Source organism: Carettochelys insculpta, chromosome 1 (genome assembly GCF_033958435.1).
Source record: "Carettochelys insculpta isolate YL-2023 chromosome 1, ASM3395843v1, whole genome shotgun sequence".
Classification (NCBI taxonomy): domain Eukaryota; kingdom Metazoa; phylum Chordata; order Testudines; family Carettochelyidae; genus Carettochelys; species Carettochelys insculpta.
Genome location: NC_134137.1, coordinates 310091783 through 310117473, shown reverse-complemented (window position 1 = coordinate 310117473; position 25691 = coordinate 310091783). Strand labels below are relative to the sequence as shown.

Here is a 25691-nt window from a genome sequence, read left to right as displayed (position 1 = left end):
GGACAACACTGTGGTATATTAGATTTCCCACACAAGACAAGTAATCGTTACTGACTCCATGAAACAGCAAGAAAGGGCAAAAGGAAATGGTAAAATACTATTTGTCCTTTGTAGCTGCACATACCGTCCAACAGAATTGAAGGGTAAAATTTCTTACAAGAATGCATAATTCAGTAAAATAATCCATACAACTATGATATAAAGTGTTTTAAATGTAAGTCCACTCAGAATGCATGACTCTCTCACAGACGCTATGTTGCTTCTATCTTGTAATTAATAGCTCTTCTCCTCAGCTCTTGTGCAAGGGGAGGGGCACATGAAACTGAAGTTTTACCTCTTTGACGCTGGGAGACAACTTATTCTTGTTTATAAATACTGGTGTTCTTTGGCTTGAATGACTGAGCCAATAATCAGGGCCTTGCTGCGTTCTTCCTGTTAGGAAGAGACATTGATAATATGAGTCAGATATGTCTTTGGTGTAATCACATTCATGTACAAAGTCTGTTCCTCTAAACACAGTAGGAACAAACAGCATCAGGCTTTGTGTGTGTGTGTGTGTGAGAAAGAGGTCCAAATAATTTAGCGACTTTTTCAGGAAATCCTACCACATAGCACCAGCTCTGCAAGCTAACTAAATCAGCCATTCAGCAGTCTACGTAGATGTGACAAAACAAGCAAGTGCTAAATTTCGTAGGCTCGAGGCAGCCCTGCCCCAACCTGCTTTATTAGGAGCTGGTAGCAGAGTTCAGGCACCTGGGGTGGGGGTTAGGAGTTTGCTGGGGTCATTTTGTCATCATGAGCAGTGGGAGAAGCCTCCATGAAGGGACACTGGTCCCTGGCTCCACCACTTACTGTTGCACCTCCCCGTTACCAAAGCTGGAACCACAGGACTTCCACTCTTTCTCCACCCCTACCTGGAGGCCCCTGGGCTACCTGGAGGCCCAAATGTTCCCCTCAGCTGGAGTCCCAAGGACACACAGAAATGCACACAAGGCTAAAGATACAAGCCCTCCCAGCTGAAGAAGCCCAGGGCCATTGGAAGTCATGCATCCCTTCCCCAGACCCCACGCTGCCTTGGGTAAAAGCTCTCTACTGAAGAAGCTTCTGATACACCCTGTGGAGATTCTGGAAAGGCTAAGGAGGCAGTGTTTGCTATTCAGCTTCCTGGGTTCATCAGTAATCGCTCTGGAGGCCACCTTAGCTAACCCAGAACCTCCATGGGACGTAACAAAACAAAATCTTCCCCCTCGAACTCTCCAACTGGGGGATTGGTGACAGCGACAGCACCAGGGGAGGTACAGCCTCTCTTGGCTTGTTATACCCACTGCCCATAGCACAGGCTGCAACCAACACTGGTGGAAGCTAAAGTGATGCTGTGATAAGGCAGCTGGGATGAGATCTGCTGAACCACACCAGTCTAACCACACAGACACTCAGCATCTAACCTGCACGCTTCTTGCTGACTGTGAACATCCCAGCATGGGACCTACAGTGGGAAGGCATTGTACAGCCCAGGGTTACAGAATATGTGCTGACACAGCCCCTCACTTGTCCAGAGTGCAGCCCCAAACCCTTACCAGCTGCCCAGCCCTGCTCCACATCTGTAAGTATGACAACAAATGTATCTGGGAACTTCACGCTGACTACACACTTACAACCCAATCTTGTTATGTGCTTGTGCAAACAGAGCCGTGGACCAAGGAGGATCTGCATGGGCCCAGGGGATTTGTCCATGAAAAAGCTTGTTGCCGTACCAGGAAGCTTTATTAGAAGAAAAAGAGCCCTCTACAAAAAACACCTGTACACCAATAAAAGCCACAAATAAAATTATTTGACAACACATTGCAATCTATCCTAATATATTGAAGTAGTGCCTGGGCCTAATTTTAAAAGCCAGCAGCCTCATGTTTTTAATAAAACATCAGTGGAAAGTAAATAGATATACATGTAAGCTTTCTGTACACATCAGAACCTACCTAAGAATGGCATCATGATAAAATTGCAAATTTTCTTTTTCAAAATAAACCTACAATAAAGAATTCATTGAAAGGCCAGTAACTCTATGTCTAAGGAATTCATAGAAAATAATAAACAGCCCTGACTCCACAAACACCTATGTACTTAAAGTTAATGGGAGGGCTCAGGTAGGTAACGTTATGCGCATGTTTAAATATTTGAAAGATCAGGCCCTATAAATGGCAGAGGAACGGGGGATTCAATTGGAAAAGAGAGAAAGCAACAGAAAGTGATAGAAGTTTCTTTTAGAGAGCTTCTTAATAGTATTTCTTTTCCTTTGATTGAGTACTTATATACCCCAGAATTGAATTAGTGCCATGAAATTAATTTCTTAATAAGTAATCTATACTAACCACTTAGAACAACAATATGTAACTACTCTCAGGCTAAGTCCACACAGCATCATAAGCTCAAAATAAGCTACACAATTTGCACTTACACAAATTGTGCAGCTTATTTTGAGTAGATTTCAAAATAGGCTATTTTAGCATATGGTGCTGTCTAAATGGTGCCACATGCTGAAATAAAGCCCTATTTCAAGGCACCCTGTACTCCTCATGCCATAAAGTTTACAGGGATGCCAGAATAGGGCACCGTTATCTTGAAAATTGTTTTGAGGCAACAAGCACATTGCATAAACACAGACAGCTCTTTTGGGATACCTTCCTATGCTGAAATAGTGCCCACCATGTAGACATAGCCTCTGTGATCATTTAGAAACAAGAAAAGTAATGCTCATGAGTCCTGCTTTTGGGGGCAACTCAACCCAGTAAGTACAGTTAACCCATGAGTTATGTGGGGGCTGTGTTCCTGCAACTCCCCGCTTCACTTGACTTTTTGTGCAAGTTGAGGACTAGGGCTGGTCAGTTTCCTAGCCCACAGAGTGGTGGGGAGCTGGGAACCAGGGTGGGCATCCTGATTCCAGTCTTCCTGGGGCTTGCAAGTGGGTAGCTGGGAACCAGGCTAAGAGGATTCTCTCTCCTATCTCCCAGCCATGTGGTTTTCAGACAGCAACATGGCTGGGGGAAGGGAGACAGAAGGCTCCAGCTGCGGGGCTGTGGGGTCTCCCTGTCCACCACCACCACCACCACCACCCCAGCCAGGGACAACAGTGTCTGGCTCTGCCAGCTGGGCACTCTGCTCTGTAGTGAACCACCTGCTCACTGGGCTGTGGCCTCACATCAGCCTCACAGCTGGACACTGAGCCCAGAGTGGAGAACCAACATGCTGGCTCTGCTCCAGCCACGGGGCTGTGGATCTCCTGCTCCCGCCACGGCACTGCCCTCCCCCATACCCCTCACGCGTAACCGTGAGATACATTTTGAATGCATGTATCTTGAGGGGATTACTGTAGTTTTTTAATGAAGAAATTATTTTCAATTCACTATCAAAGCAGAAGGTGGATACAGCACGATTGGGGAAGAGGTAGGAAAGAGGCAGGCTCAGGGTGAGGGACTGGGGGAAGGGGTGGAATGGGGGTGGAGCAGGGGCTTGTGGGGAGGAGTGGAATGGGAGTGGCGCTTGGGGTTGAGGAGGGGAAATCAAGCATCCCCTGACTAGTGGGAAAATTGCAGCTGGTGGTGTCCGACAGACATTGTAAGTGCAGAAAAATAAGGCTCATTCACAGGTGCCATTCCAGGGGTGCTCCAGGGCTCAACATGCACAGAATGGGTGTGCAGCAGAAACAAGCCATAGTGGTTCCTGGTCCTCCCAAGTTTTGTATGGGAAGTCTAGTCATTGGGCACACCCTACCTCCAGATAGAGCTCAAGTGTGGAACTGGTAAATTCTGTGCTGCTCCTAGCTTCTGCCCTTGGGCCAGGGAGTTTGTTGACAAACATCCTTCAGTCTGCATAGACTATGGATCGCGCCCTTTATAGTTTCAATTGAGGACTTCATTTACAGCCTCTACTGTGACTATGAAGACCCACACGAGAGTGACAGTCCTTGCTGCATCTCTTGCAGATGTGGTGGGTGTCTGGCAAGTCCTTAGTGTGCTTTCTGTGCGCTCGCTTCTCCTCTGCTAGCTGTCTGATCCTCATCTCGCCCTTCTGAAGGCCCTTGTGTAACCCCTGCCTCCATCTGCTGTGGTCGTCTGCTAGTTCTTCCCAGTTGTCCAGCTTGATGTCTACCTCTCTGAGGTCTCTCTTGCAGACATCTTTGTAGCGCAACTACATCCTGGGCATCCGGGAGGTCTTTTGCCAGAGGCTAGCTCACCATACAGGATGTCTTTTGGAATCCTTCCATCGTTCATCCTGTGGACGTGGCCAAGCCAGCGGAGCCGACACTGCCTGAGGAGGGTGTGCATGGTTGGTAAACAGAAGCAGGTAATTGAGACAACAAAAGCCTTGTCACCAAGTTAAATGGTAAAGAGTGGTGTCCTCCAGAAAGTCTTGCACCGGCAGCGGTGACACATTCATAAATGGTATGCGAAAGGTGAAGCATGAGGTGGGGCTGAGATGGCAGGTGCCCCCCAGATGCCTTGGGGCCTGCTGTTGATGCGAGACCCCCCAATTCCCTGGGTCACATCACTGGGGAGGACAGGCTGTCGGGGCAGAGCAGGGCAGGAAGAGGTGAAGACGGGACCGGGGAAGGAGGGGGCATTGTAAGGCCCCGCCCCCTTCGGAATCTCAGCTAGCTCCGCCCCTACTCCTACCCGCCCTTTCCCCCCCTTCCGGGGTTCTGGGCGTGGCCTCGGCATCCGTGGCGTCGGCCCCTCCCGTTGGCTGCCACACGTCGCGTGACCGAGCGGAGCGTGACGTAGGAGGAAGAAGACGCCATTAGAGGGAGCGGGGCCAGCAGCCGGGACAAGTGCTCGGTTTGGTTCCGGGCTCTTCGCGCGGCGGTTCTCCTCGCTGGGCTCGGGGTCCGGCTGTGCCGCTGATGTGAGGCCGCGGCCCGGCGAGCGGGCGGTTCGCTGCGGATGGCGGCGGCGGCGGGTTCCGGCGCGGGGGGAAGCGGCCGGAGCTTCTCTTTCAAGGTGGTGCTGCTCGGGGAGGGCTGCGTGGGGAAAACCTCCCTGGTGCTGCGCTACTGCGAGAACAAGTTCAACGACAAGCACATCACAACCCTGCAGGTGCGCGGGGCGGGGCCGGGCCGGGCCCTGGCGGGGGGGCACGAGCTGCCGCTGTGTGTCTGGGGGCCAGCCGGGCTGTTGAGCTTCCTCTTCCCGGCACGCTCAGCTGAGTCGCCCATTTGATGTCTGTCCCCGTCTGTGCCACGGCTCTTCCCGGGCTGAGCGCTGTTGGGTGGCTCGGTCACTTTCTGGTCCTGTCGCTGCTGCTGCTGGTAGGGTGCCGTGACCCATTCCTTGCCTGGAGAATGGCATCTGCATATTAAGGTCTTCCTCTTCGTACTTGGTTTTAAATTACCAGGCTTGTTCTTTGTGGGTTGTTTCCTGGCTCGAGGGGGTGCTGCAGTTCTACTTACACCCTCCATTGGTTGCGGTTTGGATGTTAAAACTTCACTTTTCTTCTGACTTCCTCGAGCTACTAATTACGCTCTTGGCTTTCTGCACGTGGGCCTGTGCTAGCGTGGTATGGGAAAACGTGATCTGTATGAGTTAGTTCCTCCTTACTAACTGGGTAACGTCTACTCTGAGCAGTGGCCTGATGACGAAGTGTTTTCCTGCCTGTTCCAGCTCTGGTTGCTGTTGCTAACTTTCTAAGTGGTGAAAGTTAGGTTGTGAAGTATTAAGGAAGGCCAAAATAGTCAGAGAAATGGAGAGTTTTCACATCTTGCCTTTAGGCTTTTTAAAAAAGCCAGCATGTATCCAAAGCTTAAATTCTGAACAAAAAGCAGTAAAGTAGTACTTGAAAGACCTATAAAACAATTAATTAGGTGAGCTTTCGTGGGACAGACCGACTTTTTCAGACCATAGCCATACCAGAACAGATTCAATATTTAAGGCACAGAGAACCAAAAATAGTAATCAAGGTTGACAAATCTGGGGGGGCGGGAGTCAAGAATTAGACTAAGCCAAGTAGGCAAAAGAGCCCCTATAATGACCCAGAAAATTCCCATCCTGGTTCAAACCACGTGTTAATGTGTCACATGAATATAAGAGTTCAGCAGCCTCTATTTCAAGACTGTTGGGAAAATTCCTCCTCAGTAAAACACAGGCTCTTAAGCTATTAACAGAATGACCCACTCCATTAAAATGTTGGCTGACCGGTTTGTGGCTCAGGAGTGTTTGTCTGTTTTGTGCCCATTAACTCTTTGTCTAAGAGTTTGAAGTCTGTCCAATGTACAAAGCATTTGGGCATTGGTGGCACATGATAGCACATACAATGTTCGTTGAGAAACATGAGACTGTGCCTGGGATTCTGTGAACAACCTGGTTAGGTCCAGTGATGGTATCTGCAGAATAGATATGTGGAGAAAGCGGGCTGTGTTGCAAGAAAAACTTCCAGGACTCATGTTTCTGCAGAATAAACTGTGGCTGTTTGGTGAGAATCCTCGTTAGGTTGGGAGGTTGTCTGTAGGAGAGAACAGGCCTGTCACTTAGGGCCTTCTGGAGTGCAAATACAAGGTTTGGAGAATGATGCCAAAACTGGCTTAATCCTCACCTTGCAAAAAGACGAACATCCAAATTCATGAAAGAGCCTCTCAGTGTAAGTGTTCGTGACTGCTAAAATTTGTCTTTGACACTGAAGATGTCTAAATATATTGTTGGGCTCTGATAAGGGGCTCTAGGCACCACTAAAATGCCATGGTTCACAAAGTTTATTTCACCTTACAGTCCATGTGCTGAAGTTGTTGTGTATAAATTCTCAGTCTTGCAGAGTATATCAAAACAGTAACCCTAACCCTAGCTTACCCCATGCCAGTCAATGTGAGCTTGTGGAGCTCAGGTTGCAAGGCTGTTTCATTGCTGTGTGGATTTCTAGCCTCTGGCTGGAGCCACAGATCTGTGGCTCCACTCCCACATCAGAGCTCTAGATTGAAGCAAGCAAAATGTGGCCCATGGGCCAAATACAGCATGTTGCTATACTCTGGGTTGCCCATGGCCTGCTGCATACTGCTCAAAGCAGCCAGCTGATTAGGCCACATGTGACTCTGCACTGTGTGGGGAATGGGAGAGGGCTCTGTGTGCTGTTCCTGCAGCTTCCCCCCCACCCCCAACGCAGCACAATCCTTGTAGCTATAGAAGCTTCCTGGGCTGTGTTTGAGGGCATATGCTGCTTGTAAAGCTGTTTCCCTCTGCCCCTTCCCCACCACATCCCCTGGGTGCATAGTGCAAAGACACACATGGCCCTAGTAGCTGGCTGGTGTGTGGTTGGTTTTTGCTTTTGTTTGTTTGCATGGCATGTGGGGTATGGTAGCCAGGGAACCTGCTGAAGGTCCCATAGGGCAGAACCTGCCCCTGATCACAGCTCCCTTCCAATCTTGCACCCCTTCATACATTGTCCCCCCCCATCCTCTACAGCAGTTTACAATTCCCTCCACCCAAATGCCATCCCAGACCCTGCACCTCCTCTATTAACATAGAAAAATGTGGTCCTTGGCCATTTTCCAAATTCTTAGTGGCCTCTCATCAGGATTATTGCTGGCCCTCTTCCTAGATCCTGTGATGCAACCTGAGCCTGGAAATCTGCACAGCAACCAGACAGCCCTGCAAGCCTATGTTGGTTAGTCTAGTTAGATTACATCTACACAACAACTAAGAGTCTACATGTGCTTTCTAGTTTTTGTCCCATTGCTCTGTGAACTACAGTTCCAGATACAATTCTGGAGAGAGAATAAACTATTTAGGGGTAATGGCACAGAATGGAGCTGCAAGCCAGTTGTGCATTATCAATTTCAAGAAAAGTGTATATCTCTGTAACTAGGTCTGTGGGGGAAAATTACATTTATAAATGAGATATGGTAGCACAGTAGTGGAGACTAGAATCCTACCTAAAGAACTAGGTATTTAGGTTGCCCATTTTCACCTTGAAATATTCTTATGCCCTTATTTTAATCACAGAAGATAGTAATGGGGAGTTCAGATCCTTTTGTTTTTCTTTTGGTGGATTTCTTGACGATACAAGGTGTGAGCGCTCAATTGTATGTGCATGGTTTGGAATTGATTCTTTAATGAAACTTTCTTCCCGAAGTGTTTTGCCATTAAATTGGAGAAATGTTAAGAGTTGCCTGAAGGATGCAGTTTAGCAAAACAATGTTAGTGCCACTTCAGGGTTACATCTACACTAGCCCCAAAATGCAAAATGTATAATGCATATTCAGCGCTTCATTACCATGCGAGCGCCCACGGCACTTCAAAATTGACGCGCCTCGCCGCTGCGCGGCTTGTCCCGATGGGGCTCCTTTTCGAAAGGACCCTGCCTACTTCGACGCCCCCTTATTTGCATGGTGGAAATAAGGGGGCTTCGAAGTAGGCAGGGTCCTTTCGAAAAGGAGCCCCATTGGGACGAGCCGCGCGGCAGCGTGGCGTCAATTTTGAAGTGCCGCGGCGGCCCGCGTGCTAATGAAGTGCTGAATATGCATTTCAGTGTTTCATTAGTAAACTTCGAAATGGCCGTTTGCGTGTCCATTTCCAAGTTTGGGGCTAGTGTAGACTTGGCCCAGATGTGATAAGGACAAAGCATTCAACACCACCTTAAAAATTGCCCAGTCTAGAATGTGTCCTGCTGAGCACTATAAAACTTATATTGATACAGCTGTCACCCAGCCACATGGAAAATCTTCACCCCAGGGTAAGTTGTTATCCCAACCTAAGCACTGATGTGGAGAGTGCTATGTCAGTGAGAGGCCCTCTCTGGCACTTAGGGAGATGTAGTGTACATTCCATTGGAATGGAAGGAACTCTTGTCAGCACTGGATGATAACAAGGGCATAGTTGGTACCACACCGCACATTACCTGGCCACCGGCTAACAGTAGCATCTTTGCTTAGGGCTACGGCTGTGCCACTGGAGTGCTACAAGTGTAGACAAGCCCTGTGCCTTTGAGAGAGAACTAAGTTATGTTATGATGGTGAAGACCCTTACATCAGATGGAAGAATCTCTGTTTCAGTCAAGCATGTATGTGTGAAATCTGTAGTTAGAAATTGAAATTTAGCGACTACTTGAGGTTAAAAAGCAAGTTGGACTCAATACTCTGTGGATACTGGGAAACAGCAAGGCAAGGAACCAGTCTTCACATTTTAATTTTAGATGTAAAACCAAAAGAATGATTTTTATTTTAGGGAAAGGTTGTTACGTCCTATGAACAAACTTTTTAGTGATAGGGGCTTCCCTATCAGCCCCTTAAGTCCTCCTTTATGACATGACAAGGGATGGAGGTCTACCTTAATTTTTGTATATCCAAGGGCTATCTTTTGTGGGCTTATAACTTGACTGAACTTTTCAAAAATGGACTGTGATTCTGACATAGCACTTAAACAGATCCTGTGGACCACTTGAGGCAATTTTTATTGTAGTCCTTTTCTTGTCAGCTGCTCAAGTACCTGCTCCAAGAAGCAGTTATTGTCTATAAACTTATGCATCCTATCCTGAGGTGGTGTGTCCAGAAACATAACACCGTCTTCGGTCAGTCCTGCTGCCTAACTCTTCCGTGATTTGTTCTTCACTCTTCCCAACACACTTACCCACAAGTTATGCAGTTCAACATTTTTACAGTCAATTACTGTTAGAACTCACTATGTGAACAGTTCATATTTCAAAACTACTCCTCTTTCTGGAGTTGCTTTCCTGTATCCTATTAAGTACATGACCATATATGGTGGTAAAAATACATGTGGATTAAGCTAAGGGATTGTGTACTTGGTGGCTTCTGTAGATTTAACTTACTGCATATACCAGGGGTTCATTGTGTTCTTCCATTGTGCCCCACAAACTCCTTGTATGTAGTCCTTGCATTTTTAATTTTTACAGTAGCCTGTAACTGTCCATTCCCTTCCCATTCCAGCATTTCCTGCTCATGTATACAAGGGGCTCTTTCCTGCCTTCCCAGACTGGGTTGGACAACTGATTTTTGTGCTCCATTCCTCTGCCTCATGCTGAGAGCTGTGTATGTTTACATATTCCACAGTCCTGCTTCCCTCACTATTACAAGAATGACAGAGTAGGTTGCATTGGTAGAGGAGTGGCAATACATGTAAATAGTAATACCATATATAAAATTGTCAATGGGGGAAGAATAGAAATGGCAGGCTTAAATAATAGGCACATAATAGAAAGTGTTCTGCTGACTAGGATGGTGACCTAAGGAATGCTTAGGGAGACTACTGGCTTTCCCACTTTTCTAATTTAGATTTCAAGTGTATTGACTGGGGACATGTCATCTCAAGACAGGCTGCCAAGAGAATTTCTAGGCACCATTAATGACTGCTTTTAGGAGCAGCTGTCCTGAAACCCACTAGAGGTGGAGGGGTTGGGAAGAGAATTCTTGTAGTCTTAAGTAGTGAACAGGATTTGGTTGAAGAAAGAACTATAACTGAATTCTTCAGTAAGAGTGACCATAATATAACTTAATGTCTCTTATAGGTGAAAAATGTTACAGGGAGGAGTGTTTTGGTACTAAGTCCCAGGGGCAGGGAGCAGGGGGAAAGACACAAGTGAGACTTGCTAAATGGAAATCAAAAGGAATAGTCACAAGAACAAAATGCCTGCAGGCTGCATGGGAATACTTCAAAAACACCATCTAGAGTTAAACTAAATGTATATTTCAAGTAAAACAGAGTATCAAATTACCAGTGACTAAAAATAGCAGACTAAAAATATAGTTGAAGACAGGCATCCTTTAAAAATTGGAAGTAGCTGAGGAAAACGAAAACAAAAGAATACAAACGTCTGGCAGGTCGGGTGCACTTTAAGAAATCTGATTAGACAGGCACAAAAAGCATTTGAAGAGGAACTGGCAAAAGACAAATGGCAGATTAAAGACCTCAGAAGCTGGAAGCCTGCCAAGAATGGGCTGTTGGAAAATCCAGGTGCTAAAAACACTCAAATCAAGGCTGTTGAGAAGCTAAATGACTTCTTTGCATCAGTCCTCACTGCAGAGGAGATTAGCACACCTGAGCTGCTATTTTTAGGAGACCAATTCAGAGCAATTGTGTTAAACTGTTAAAGGAAATTTTTTTGGGAACAAATTGATAAATAAAACAATTCTCTAAGACTAGATGTTGGCCCAAGACTTCTTAAGGAACTCAATAAGAAATTGCTGAAATAATTAACTATGTAACAATCCTTAAATCAGCTGCTGTACTAGATAAGCAGGCTTCATATTGGAAGCCAGCCTAACAGTAGTAGGCAAATCTTTTTGATAAAATAACAGAATTGGTTCAGAAATTACTCTGCTTCCAGGCAGTGTTACTCTGGCTTCCTTAAAGGCAAATTGTCTCTCTGATTTATTAGAATTCTTTGAGGGGAGTCAGCAAATAGATAAACAGGTGATTCCAGTGGACATAGTATATTTAAGGTACATGTAATGGCTGAGAACTTACCAAAAGCTCTAAAGCAAATTGACTCATACTAGAAGAGGGAACATTCTGTCATTGCTCAGTAAGGTAAGTCAATATAGCAGTTTCAAAATAAGTTTTGAAATAACTATGCTACCATCTATATGATGCTAATGTGCAAAACTTCAAAATAGCAGCTGTCCTAATTTGAAATAGGAACGACTCATGAAGAGGGATGGCAATTTCAAAATAAGCCATCGTGCATCCAGTGGCTTCCTTTTGAAATAGAGGCCATATTTCAAAATAGTTTGTAATAATGTAAAATGCAGTTTTATTTGTAACTGCATTATTTTTAAATAGCTATTCTGGAATGGCTTGGCTTGGAATAAGGCTGCTGTGTAGACATACCCTTACTGATTAAAAGATGGGGAAACAAAGAGTAGGAATAGTCTTAAAACAGTGGACAGAGGTGAATAGCAGGATTCCCCAAGATCTGTTTTAGGACCATTGCTGTCCAATATATTCATAAATTATCTGGAAAAATGAGTAAACAGTGAAGTGGCAAAACTTGCAGGTGAGACAAATTTAAGTCAAAAGCAGATTGAAGAGTTTAGAGGGATCTTGCAAAGCCAGTTTAGGCAACATGGTGAAATGAAGCATTGATAAATGCAAACTAATGCCTGTTTGGAAAATGTTGTTCCACAATACATACAAAATGAAGGGATGGTTGTTCTGACCAGTCTGATTTGTCTGGCAAATAAAACTGTAGCTGCTGAAGAGCCTCTGCCAGTATAGGGAAAAACTCCTCCCCCTGCATTAGGTATGGAAGCAGAAGCATTTGTGGGCATAGCTTAATCTGCACTAGATGTTCTATTGGCCTACTTACGTTGGTCCAGGATGGGGTGGCTTTCTTTTTTTTTTTTTTTTAAGGTGCTGGTGTAAACTTTGTGTCCCCATGTTAAATATCTGTTGAAAGATACACAAGGTGAAATGGAATGCGTATTAATGGGTGCTGTTAGACTTTTATTTTTTTTTTGTCCCTCCCATCCTCCAAGACAGTTGAAGTGCTTGGAGCTGTGATTGCCCAAAACAGATGGGAGAGTGGTGGATGTGTCTCACTTTTGGGTTCCTGACTTTCTATACCTCAGAATAATGCTGGCCACTGATACCCAAACTTTCTTCAAAATCATGTAACTTGTAAATACCTCATAGATAAGATCCTCTGTTAGAAAGATGAGCTCTCAGATGAGTGCAGGCCTTGCAAGCTCTGCCAGTTGTGACTTGACAGTGAACCATTGGCTTAAAACTGGGAGTGACTTTAATGTATTCATCTTGAAACATGGTCAAGAAGTGAGCTTTAAATTGTGCTTAGGCAGCTTTTTGTCTGTTTAAAAAAATTGTTTACAGTCATGTTTAATAGACAAAAAGGACTAAATTGTGTGTCATGGCTCCAAATCAGCAGGGTACCTGAGCATATGAGTAGTTCCCTTTAATGTTGTCAGGTGCTTTGCTGAATCCACATGATGAGCCATGTGAAGAGGGGAGGGTGGGCAGGCAGACCAGAAAGCACTTCTTTGTTTGCCTTTGTGGGATGAGGGGAGAATCACAGTACAATATTGGACCTGCAAAATGGCTTTAATTTTTTAAACATTCTAGCATGCAGGAGAGTGGTAAGTCATTGGCTCTGTCCAGAAATGCCCTCAGTAGGGCCACCTGTCATTGCTCACAGAACTGACTTTCTCTAGCATTGCAAGATGGCCTGTGCGTACCCTTTGTAGAAATAGGTTTCTTAGCACTTTTCCTTACCTAGTGCTTCCCAGCCAAGGAATTCATGCACTTCAGCCTTATAAATTCATCAAAGTGAGCTAATAACTAAATACTTTCATTTGTTATGTTACGTGTCTCCAGTGTGTCCCACTTCAGTCACTGTGCTGTAAATACATATTCACTCAGTGCTGCCATGTTTTCCTGTAGTAGCAGAATTTAAGTCGGGTTTTTTTAAAATAAAAGTGAAAGGCAATTTGTGTTTTCCAGAGTGTTCAGTGGTGACAATGGTAGGTAGTGTGTAATCTTCAGTGAAACTTCAGATCTCTGGGGTTAAGATACTGCTAGTTCACATCATTCATTAATGTCAGCCATACTTGTTAAGATCCATCTTGAAATCACTTCAAACACCCATCATTAAAGTGTTTTAAGCACTGCAAGCCACTGACATGGTGCAAGTAGATAATTTGCCTCCTGGAGGTGAGATGATAAACAGTTGTCTGAAATTACTTTTTTTTGGCCTCTAGGAACTATTTCTTTACTAAACTACAGTAAATAACAAGTCAGGGCACACATCTGAGTCCAGGTGAAGAGTTCAAATACAATTTTAATCTTTGCTTTTTCCTGATCCTGTGGCCTTGGGAGCTTGTGCTTGCATGTGGCTTTTTTTTTTTTTTTTTTTTTAAAAAAAAAGTAATGACAGCCTCCCTGGATAGCCATATGGGTTGCAGCTCTGACTGAAATTTCAGTACTGCACATGTTGACCTGCGTCCAACATCCTACTGTCAGCTTCCCTATATCAGGGCTTGAGGGAACCATCTCCTTAGACCCATTTTTATGCTCCTTAGGGGCAGTATAAAGTATATATCCAGTATAAAGGGGCAGGAGCAGAGGGGGAAAAATTAACACCTTGATGTGATCATAGGTGGAAGATCCTTCTGCAAAACAGTTGTAGGAGATTTAATGAGTTAAGTGTGTCTGAAATTAATGTAAATTGCAGATTGAAGCATTCACTGGAGATCAAAGGGTTGTAATGCCACATGACTGAAAGGTCATAAGATATCACAAGATTCAGTACAGCTATAGTAGTTGCAGTCTGTTTCAGAGATGGTTGATTATGTGGAGATAATGTCTATTGGTCTCTTGCTTTGGAAACATCCAAAAAGCTGTCATGGGAATTTTTTTTTTTCTTTTAAAAAGTTGAAAGAAATGATTGCAAACTAAAACTCGTGACACTTAAGAATTAAATTCAGACTATTAATGATTTATATTCAGAGCTACAAAAGGCCTGAAAAAGTAAGGTTCTGTAAACTTCCAAGTTACATTGCATAATTCTTAGAGCTGCAGCTGCTAAAATGTTAAATGGAACAGAAGTGAAGAGACTTGTGTTAGACTTCCAATTGCAAGGTTACAGTTGAGTCTTAAGAATAAAGAATTCATGGATAAAATGGATACACAGTGCATTTTAAGAACCTATCTTTACACTGAAGATATGAGCATATTTATAGCCACAAATGCTGAAACTTCTAAATGACAAGGCAACACCTCTTAATCTTACTTAAAATGCTGGTAACCCAAGAATGAATCCTACCAGTCGGGGGAGTTACCTGTGCTGTATAACTCCTTAAACTACGCACCCAACCTAAGTGGGTAAAACAGTTGTGATGGCATTGTAATGCCAGCATATTGCTGAATCATAAAAATATAACTTAGGCTGGGGGGTGGGAAATCTAACGACTAAATTGGCAATTAAGACTTCAAGTTTGATCATCAGAGAAAATATGCTAGTCCCACTTTTTGGGCTAGTGTATGAAGTAAATTAACTGGAAACATTTGCTCCTGTGACTGTCAACACTATCTATCAATTTTTTGGCACATTCAGACTTGACTTCTTTGCTTGACCCTAGCTTTAACGCAAACTTAATGTCGTATCAGTCTGGGATAATAGAATTTATAATGAAGACTAAATATTTTGAATTCAAAACTTAAAACTGAAGACTGTAGATCTGTTCTTAAAATCTAATTTTCATCAGACTACTGGTCTAGTAGATCTAGCTTTTCCTGTGGCTGTCTGCAGGTGTGGTTGAGAATATAAAATGTGGTGCTGCTGGATGACTCCTGGTTCAAGTCACTCTCCCCTTTTGGTTAAGCTGTCTGCAGGAAAACTCAGTTTATACCTACCACTACAGCAGTAGAACATACAGACACAATTTTTCCCCAAGAGCAATACTGTCCTGAAAAGGGAGATCTTTTAAAAAGATTGTGTGTACAGTCACTTAGTAGCACTTCTATAACTTTAAATGTAGAGGGCACCTTTACCTCTAAAAGTGATCTTCTGGATTCTCTATGAAATGCTGTGTATGATTTCCAGATAATTATTTCACTTGGTTGCGGTCTGGCACTTTAGTATTTTAACCATGCGACTTGATTGGTGTAGTTAGAATCTGAATTCTACAGCTTTTCTAGTATGACTATCAGTGGCAGCCTCTCTCTTGCCCCTAAAGTCTCACAAACCTCTTATTTAAACCTGAAGGGCCAGTCTGTTTTTTCTCTTGAAGTTGTGACTTATTCTTTTGCAGAGCCTCAAATGAATCCCCTCAACATAAGGTTTCAGTCACTATATGGTAGCTAAGGTCCCTGTGCCACCAAATTTGTTGTCTTGAGCTCTTAATGCTTTAAATTGGGCTACGTTAGTTCCAGGCTTAGTTATTCTGAAATGTCCCAAATGGGAATAGTATTGAAACAAACTTCTTGAAGGATCAAAAGTGCTTAAGGATACTAAAGAATAGTAGCTAGTTAATAGTCCCACTAAAGAGGGATGATTTGTATTTTAACTTCTTAATTAAACCTTAAATTTGTCCCCTAATCATGGGTTAAAACAGAAATATTTGTGTTTTTTTTTTTTTTTAACATTTTAGAAAATTGGCTGGGATGCTAGATAACACAATTATGGGGATGGAAAAGCTTGAACTTATTCTTGTGGCTGCATTCCAGACTGACTAAATGGCACTTACACTCATACTTTCCAAATGGTGAGGCAATATTTGGGATATTATAAATAACCTCTAGCCTTACTCTGAAAGGCAAACTGAATCTCCAGGCAAGTGTAGTTCCTTAGAGCTAGGCTAGTCCCCAGCCTCGGGCAACATCATGTTTTGGTCTGTATTGCCTTCACACATCTCCTGCGGCTAACCTTGTGTTTTATTCATGATGGTTTGAACAGATTTTTTGCTTCAGGACTTTTCCTTTAAAAAGGAAAAGAATAACAATGTAATGTAACATGAACTAATCATGGCTCTCTTAAATAGATTCTTGTCTCTAAACTATTATGTCTTTTTTTTTTTTTATTCTGTTACAGGCATCTTTTCTAACAAAGAAGCTGAACATTGGAGGAAAAAGAGTAAACCTTGCAATATGGGTATGTTGGCTTTTCTGTCTCATGCTTACAAAAGCAGAGAAACTTTTACAATGGAAATAAGCCACCACTGAAAGTCAAATACGATGCACAAATCTTGTGCATGTTCACTTGATTGATTTTTTTGCTAAGAATTCAATTTATTTCTAGTTTCACGTGAATGTTGTCAAAGTTCTGCTTTAATCAATGCTTAAAACAAATGTCTACCACATGCAGGATACAGCAGGTCAAGAGAGATTCCATGCACTGGGTCCAATTTACTACAGAGATTCTAATGGAGCTATTTTAGTGTATGACATAACAGATGAAGACTCTTTTCAGAAGGTACAGTTACAGATTCATCCATCTCCTCTAAACAGGTTTCTAGCTTCCCTACAGCATGAGTGTGCAACTTTGGAAGTTTCCATTTCATCAGTCACTAAACATGTACTTTCTAATTTTAGATAATGACTGCCTTATAAACTTAGTGTAAGAAACTGCAATACAGCCAATTTATAACTGATCAGTTAAAGATTTGATTTGGTTTTCCATATGTAATAGACAAACTTTTTTAAACTGTTCAATTTTGGTGCATTTGGAACTTTTTTTCTTTGCCCCGGTTTTAAAAAAAAAAAAAAAAAATTAAAGCTGTTATGGCACTGTCACTAGAGTTGAACTACTTATATTCTGAAATAATTAGGTCAAATCTAAGCACCATGTTTGTAAATATGTAGTGATGGAATGAGACTTTTCGGTATTATACATGACTACTGCTTATCTGTTACTTAAAATCTAGCCTGCTACAACATCTCAATTGTGCAGTTTAGTAATTCCAGAAATAATTGATACTATAACTTCCAATTTATTACAGTAAGGCTGTGTCTTAAATGCAAGGGGCTCATTGCTCTTAATTATACAATGTAACAGTAAGACTTGGGAATTTTTCTGTTTAGAGTTGCTAATTTATATTCCAGAGTTTAGGCCATAAATCCAAAAGATCATCATTTTTAGACTACAAGTTGCACCTCCCTTGTCTGGTACGCTCAGGACCTGAGCAGTCCCAGACAGGGGGTGATCAGTACCGTGGGGGGTGGGTCTCCTCCTGTGCATCAGCCCCAGACCCTATCCCTAATGCCTGCTGGCTCCACAGCTGGCCAGTTCTCTCCCTATTTATTTCTGTGGTTTCCAGCCCTGTGGCTCCCTGCCCAACCCCCATGTTCCCTGGCAGCTTTCCAGCTGACTCCCCAGCAGCTCTCTGGTTGGCTCCTGGCCTACAGGTCCCTGGTCAACTTTTCACCAGCTCCAACTTGCCAGGCTGCCAGTCACTGCTGCAGGTCCAGCCCCAGGACTAGCCCTGCACTCTAGTCCTGCAACATGGGTGGTCATGCCAGATGATGGGTGTTGCCAGCTGAGAGAAGTCCAGGTTTGAAGAGTGAACCTGCATTAGTAGAATTTTCACTTCTAAGTCTTTTCTCATCAATTGAGAACTAATCAAACTAAAAAGGGGTATTCATGTTTGTAATTCATCTGACTTTCTTGCAGTTAAATCCCTCATTCGTTACTGACCCATAACACAATAGAAATTTGTAAGCCTATACATCATTTTAGACAGTGGACAGAATGTTCTAGCTCATCTCTAGACACATCTGCAAAAGTCACATTCTTGTCTGGGGATGTTCATCTGTCTAAACATTATTGTGAAAACATCCAGATCAGGTACCAATTCTTCTAATACCACCCTGCATGCTAATCCAGGGGAGGCCAACCAGCTAGGGACTAAGCCATGTAGATAGAGTGCAAGAGCAGTGTATTATGTGTAGATAAGACAAGGCTCAATGCCCTCCATTTCCTCCAGAGCCAGTCCAGCCCCATCCACCCCCTCCCACTCCTGCTCTAACTCAATGCTAGTGGCTCACCAAGGCTGTTGCAATGTACTTCTCCCACCAAGTGCTGGGGCTTATGTGCAGAGTGGCAGACAACGGGCAGCTCTGAAGAGGGGATGCACTTAATGGTTCAGAGCCACGGGTTGGCCGCCCTGGACGAAGCTATGTGGCAGTCAATACAGAATTCGGATTTGGTCTGACATGGAGTGTAAATGTGCATGAGCCAGGCTATATATTGCGTAACTTGTTCTTTGGGCCTGGGGTACCAATTACTGGGTTACTTTGTGTAGAACCCAGATTGCTCTCCAACTTTTAATCCTTTATTCTATAAAGATATTTGCAGTATACTGTCTGAATGCTGGCATCAAGAGCTTCTGAGGCAAGTGTTCCCAAACAATAAAATTACAATTGCCATAATCTTACAGCAGACAATTGGCAAAATGAACATGATTCCTGTTGTACAGGTATCTTAGTCTTATAGTATAGTTGGATACAGACCTTCAACTAATATATGGTTTTTAAAAATGCAAATATATCTAACTCTGATATTTGTATGCAGGTAAAAAACTGGGTCAAGGAATTAAGAAAAATGTTGGGAAACGAAATCTGTTTATGTATAGTTGGTAAGGCTATTTTTATTCTTAATGTGGTCTGCTTTTGAGGTGGCTGTTCTGATTTAAATTATTGTAAAGTAAACATTGCCATCCTTAATCTTTGATAGTGGAACATAGTCTTACAGATTTAGTCTCCTAATAAATGTGAACTCAACAGATGCACTAAAACTCTTAAGCGTGTGCATCAATATATAGCCAGATATGTTGTGCAAAGTATTAACTTTAGCTTCCTCGGTATGTATTAAGGTCATGGTCCATAAATTGCCTTAGGCATGTCAAGAGTTAGCATTGGTGCTTAAGCAAATCACCAAACCAGTGCTGTGCTTCATACTCCCAAGTTAGCTGCCTGGGTTCCTTCTACTAGGAACAAGGAGATGGTTGCCTTAGAAAACCAATACACACAAGCTAGCCTTTGAGCCATTCTGAAGAAGGTTGGTTCTAAGCCCATGGTATCTAATCAGTTCTGAAGCAGTAGCTATTACAGTGGCTAGTTCACTATATTGCTGACTGCTATAGCGAACTAGTCACATTAATGTGAAAATATATTGGTTGTTAGAACCATGGAGTCCAGCATATTAACCACATGTGGCTATTTGGCTCTAAGTACTGTTGCATCTCCCTGGAAGATAGAAGCTTTGGGCCATTGGGAATTAATTTATCTGTTAAACCTGAATCTGTCTTGGGTTCAGGTGGCTTAGGTAACCGGAGGGTGGGTGGGTGAGTACCTGTCTTATCCCATGTAAATGACTGGTGGTGGTGCTGCTGGTGGCTAGAATGTGTCAAGACTGTGGGAGACGGATTCAATTCCCTCCCTCTAGCAGAGGTTTGGTTTGAACAGATGTCCTACTCTGCTAACCAGTGGGATTTTCAGATATGGAGCTCCTGGCTCTCCTGTTGGAACATTCCACAGTGGCTAAATTAAAGTGATTGGTCCAGGGGTTGGCAGGAGGGAAGAGGATAATTAATCTGTAAGTTGTGGTTAGGATGTCCACCTGAGAGGTGGAAAATCCCAGGGTTTAGTACCCCTTGCTCCCAGTTCTTTGTCTATCCACAATGGAACAGCTTCAGCTGACTCCAGCCTTATCTCACAATGACTGAACTGTAGGATATTGACATGACCATACTCTTTAGAGAGGCAGGAGAATCTTTACTGTTCATATCTGTCTCTAGGAAGCAAGGGGGAACTGTGGGTCTCCCACCTCTTGAGTGTCCTGACTTCTGGGCTAAAAGTCATCAGGAGGACACCACCGCCTCCTCTGGCAATCCCACTTGGAATGGGACCTGATCCCACAGGCAGATTCTCCTGGATTAAGTTGTGCATATGAGCTAGGCAGGGGAATGTGCTGCCCCAGGTCACGGACACTTGTGTCTCCAGAGAACTAGAAGAAAGCTGCAGCGTGCATGACCAAAGGCAGGAAAATAGATACTAGGAACACCAGTTTTTCCACCCTTAAAAACCCAAACTTATCTGGTACCTACAGGGCTAAGCAGGAGTTTTGTGGCTCACAGAGCCTAAAATTGGGATTTAGGGGTGTCAGTACCTTTGTGGATCCCATCTTAAATATGGGTGGGGGCAGAGTAAATTTTTTTTTTTTTTTAATACTGCTCCTTGCAAAGTAAACCATTTTTAAGGAACACCAATGTGATGTTGCATTTACCTTTGAAGGCAGTGTGCAGAAAGTGATAGACAAATATGTGCTCTGTGCTGCTTTTAGTCTGTCCTAATCATGCTGCAAAGATCAAACCACTCATGTCTGCATCTTTTTCTGACAGGTAATAAAATAGACTTGGAAAAAGAGAGGCATGTTTCAGTTCAAGAAGCAGAAACGTAAGCTTTTGTTAAACTTCAGTATAATTTAAAATTGCATAAGTCAAGTCTAAAGGAGCAGTAATGCTTTTGGTGAACAGCTGTAGCTAATTGCCATAGCTCTTGTATTATCTGCCAGAGTTACTGCTTTAGGTACCACTTCATCCATGTTCTGCTAGGTGTGTATTCAAGGATTTGAGGGTATTTAATTTGAGACTTGTAAATTTACAATGCACTCTATAGTAAACTTAGTTTCTCAAGTGTTTTAAAATAGATTTACTGCTTTCAGTGAAGCTTCTGAATCTGTGCTAGTCATAAAGTCAAAGGGCTGGGAGGGACCTTGAGAGGCCATATAGTCCAGTTCCCAGCATGTGTGGCAGGACTAAGTATTACCTAGATAATGCAACCACTAGTTGGTGATTATCTGCTTTTAATCTTCACAATCGTACCCACTTTTCTAATGTCCAGCCTAAACCTTGTTGCGATTTAAGCCCATTGCTGCTTGTCCTGTCCTTGGAGGTCAAAAATAACGTTCTCACTTCTTTGCAATAGCCTTATGTTCTTGAACTGAATATAAGAACAGCCATACTGGGTCAGACAGAAGGCCCATCTAGCCCAGTATCTTGTCTTCTGCCTATGTCAAGTGCCAGATGCCCCAGATAGAATAAGTAGAACAGGAATCATGAAGCAATCTGTCCCCTATTGCACACTTTCAGCTTCTGTTGTCTGTTGCTAAAAGGTGCAATATACACAGAGTGGCAGCAAGTTTAAGTACAAAATTTAATGTGATCAATATACAAACCAAACTTTGGAGGATTTTTGCTTGATGTGTAAAAGTATGAAGGCTTGGAATGTTAAATCATCCTTTCATGTGGACACACAAGTAAAACCTTTTTGTATTTCTGCTATAAACAGGTATGCAGAATCAGTGGGAGCAAAACACTATCATACTTCAGCCAAACAAAACAAAGGAATTGAAGAACTCTTCCTAGATCTCTGTAAAAGTGAGTTGTTTTGGTTTGAACTTAGAATGGTACAAGTTGAAGGAAAAAGTCCTTTTCAATAAAAAGTTGAAATGAGTTTCTCAGCTACCTAATTTACTGTAGGTGAATGATACTGATATTTTGTGAACTGCACTTGATGACATTTAGCAAATAAAATATGACTAGTCGTTGAGACAAGACAAACCTGCAGTCATGTAGCACTTTAAACTGACACTAACACAATAACTTGTCAGCATTAAGTGACTACATGTTTGAACAGACTGATTTGGTGGCAAAGATGAAAAATCGGATACATTGCTTACCCTTGATGTGCATAGTAAATGACTAATACATTAAAACAGGTAATTTTGAGACTTTGTTTGAAACTCATTCCTCAAAATGAGGGTTCTAGAGTACAAAGCAAAAATGAAAACCCTGTTTAAGGCTTGTATGGGATATTTTGGAGTGTGTTTCCAACTGGATTGGAAGTGCCATTAAACTACTCCTAAACCTTCTCCATACTGCTACACTATGTCCAAGGCCTTTCCCTCACACTATGAGCACCAATTGGCTGAAAACAGGAAAAGGCATACATCCCTTCCCCTCCCTCCTATCTTCCCTATAACTGTAATTCTTTCACTGTTGCTCTGTTCCAGAGCCAACTTGGTGTTTATTTCATGGCAGCACAATCTTACACCACGTTCCAAATATTATGAATTAGAATGTAGGTGCCTTACACCCCACATCTATAAATTCTTTAACTCATGCCTCTTAAATCTTCCAAGGAGCTAAATTGGGAAATAGATCTAGAATCATTTAGCTGTCGTCTTTTGCTTTCCTTTATTTGTAGAATTGTCAGCAGGAACTTCTTGTTACTATGCACAGGCTGTAGTGCAGTAGCTAATATGTAAAACTATTTGGGCCTGAAAATAAATGATCTAATTCAACCAATGTACATCCAAATGCTCCTATTGAAGTCTGCTTCTGGGTGTCCTGTGTTTCTCGAACCTATATGTGGATTAAGATTTGAAGTGTAACTGCCTAAATGTTGGTCTTTGGTATCAGCTGGCTCACTTCAATCTTCAAAGAAGTTAGTTTGCAGGTAGCTTTTGCTAAATGTATTCAGGTTAATAATGGCTCTGTTTTTGAATTCTTCAACAAGCTATTAACATCAATAATTGTCCAATATCTCTGAAATTGGAATGCAATGTCATTTGAGTTTGTTTTCCAGGAATGATAGAAACTGCTCAAGTGGATGAAAGAGCAAGAGGCAATGGTTCCAGTCAGTCAGGAGCTGCAAGACGAGGTGTACAGATCATAGATGATGAGCCACAAGCACAGAGCAGTGGAGGGTGCTGTTCTTCTGGATAACAAACTGTGGATTATTGCCCCCTCAACATGAAGACTGCCATATTTAAAGTCATGTGTTCTTTACCAATGGAGTAATAGGATTAACAGTATTCAGAAATAATCACTTAACACACTGCAGAGACCTTAAGTGCTAAACTAGTGGAGTCAGACGATAAAATTGGCATTTTTCTACAGTGGTTAACCCAGCAATTACCAATGGCCTTTTTTACATATTTTTCTTTAATGAGAAATAATATGCATGTAGAAAAGACCTACTTAAAGGCTTCATTTATATTCTTTTAAATCTGATCATTATTTAATAACTTATATACATTGTTGGAATGGTATACATTTTTGCAGCTGTTTGTATTTTGTGGTAGATTCAACTGTATCACTTCTAAACTGCAAACTGATTTTTTTTCAATTAGCAGATATCTGAACTACTATTTTTGCAGGGCTTACACAAGCCCATAATTGTCAACTACTTTGATATACTCCTATATGCATTCTGTATTCCAAGCTGGTGAAATGCATTGTAAATCATATTAAATATTTTATCTGCTTTTACAAGTGCAGGTGAAGAATACATACATCAGTCTTGTCAGTGATTGTCAAGTGAATAACAGTTGATGAGAAGATGCAAGCTTTTCATTTGTACTTGGCTCATTTCTTCACCCCCCTCTTTCCTGCAGATTCCAGACAGTAGTTTGATGTAGTCTGTTATACAGAGCTCTTTAAGAGTGCTGCTTAACAGGAAAATAATGTGCTGCAGGGAGGGAGTGCTTACTTAGGCTGCAGTTAACCCAGTGGGATGCTGAATGCCAGATGAACAGTGGAGCATGGTGCCATCTCAAGTTTGCAGTGGCTTCATTCTCTCCCTAGTTTCCAAGGAAGCCTAAGTTTAAAGAAGTTAGCCCTTGTCCATCTCTAAACAACATTTGTGGAAAGTTTTCAGTTGTAATACCCTTGCCTCTCAAGACGGCTTTTTAGACTTCAATGAGCACTAGTTCATCATACAAGGCTTGAGTGACAAAATGAAATTTAACTTTTTCCTGAATTATTTGTGGTTTGAGGTGGGTTTATTGACTAAGTGGAAGACGTAAAAAGTTTCAAGATTCAGTGTAACTATAGGAACGCTGAAGCAGACTAAACTATATTCCTGCTCTGCTGTCTTTTGTAAGGCTTGGCAAGGCCTACCTAAAAGTTTAGGGCAGATAAACTATCTGAAAAGGAACACATGTTGACAAGACAAACTGTTGTGCTCTGAATCTTTGACCTAATTTGTCATGTTTGGAAAAAACAGTAAAAGTGGCATCTATGACAAAATAGAATATTCTTTGGCTTTCCTTTTTCTGAAGGGCAGAACCGATATCGCTTATGGAACTACAACCGTACTGAAAGGGTATTTCTTATGCAGTGTAGTGATGGGAAATACACTTGTAGTACAGGAATATACTGTATTCTCAGTTTTTTCCTCTTCCTCCCCATCCCAAAATGATAGCTTATAGTTTAAAGACTTCATGGTAGGAACCCCCATTTCCGCACCTTAGCCCCAGTAGACTTAAAATGGCTCACATCTTAACAAGCAAGAGGCATAATGTGCTATTGCTTGACCTGTGCAAATGACTGAAATACTAATGAAAATGTTAAGATGACTACTTAGGTACTATGCAACCATATTACTATGAAGTAAGTATTTCCATTCTATAGCAGCAATGTTCAACATACTAACTCCATTACTTTTTTGATACTAGTATGTCTGTCACTGTTCCTTCTTCACGTTATATGGGGATACATTTAAGGGAGCAATTTTGGATAGTCTAAAAATAGCAACTTTTAAAATCCTGATTTGTTGCCCATCTCCTTCTGTTTCCATAAATAAACTTGTCTTCCACAGCTGTTTTCTCCTTATAGTAGCATCATCCTTTGCTCAGGACGAAATAAGGTACGTCTGGTTTCAGTTCTTCATGCTCTCCCACAGGTGAATTGAGTCCTGTAGTTTACAAGTCAGCTGGAAGACAAAATACAGAACTCCCTGTTCAGGTCAGTTTGGAATAGCTCTGCACTGAGTCTTTGCATCATCTCACAATATTTTCCTGATTGTAGAGAAACCACATCAAGCAGGAGCATGAGTTCTCTTCTGGTAGAGATTCCTTTCCTGTAACTTTTTTTTAATATACACTTCAAGAAGGGCTAGAGACCTTAACGTACAATTTCTAACTCAAATTAGAATTACCCGCCGCCCCCCCCCCGAGTTCAGTAATTGTTTCTGCGCAGCTAAAAGTTGTAGCTAATGGGACTTGCACTATTGCAAGTTCTGTAGGTATTAAATACTGCTATTAGGTACAGAATGAAACTAAAAAGGACAAATCTAACCAGTAAAGGGAAATTTCCACTGAATGAAACTTAGCATATGGTTACATTATCTCAAATGGCCTACAGGTAGATAATGGCTACTAGTATCTATCAAAGAGCAGGC

At 42.4% G+C, this 25691-nt stretch overlaps 1 protein-coding gene across 1 annotated transcript; it reads left to right on the top strand.

Moving 5' to 3' along the window:
- Positions 1–4760: 4760 nt before the first annotated feature.
- Positions 4761–24137, top strand: RAB21 (RAB21, member RAS oncogene family). The gene is made up of 7 exons (XM_075012806.1): positions 4761–5090; positions 16540–16599; positions 16813–16920; positions 19018–19081; positions 20846–20900; positions 21795–21883; positions 23094–24137. Exons 1-7 carry the CDS (start codon positions 4938–4940, stop codon positions 23231–23233), a joined length of 669 nt encoding a protein of 222 aa, XP_074868907.1. The 5' UTR covers positions 4761–4937; the 3' UTR covers positions 23234–24137.
- The last annotated feature ends 1554 nt before the right edge of the window (positions 24138–25691 follow it).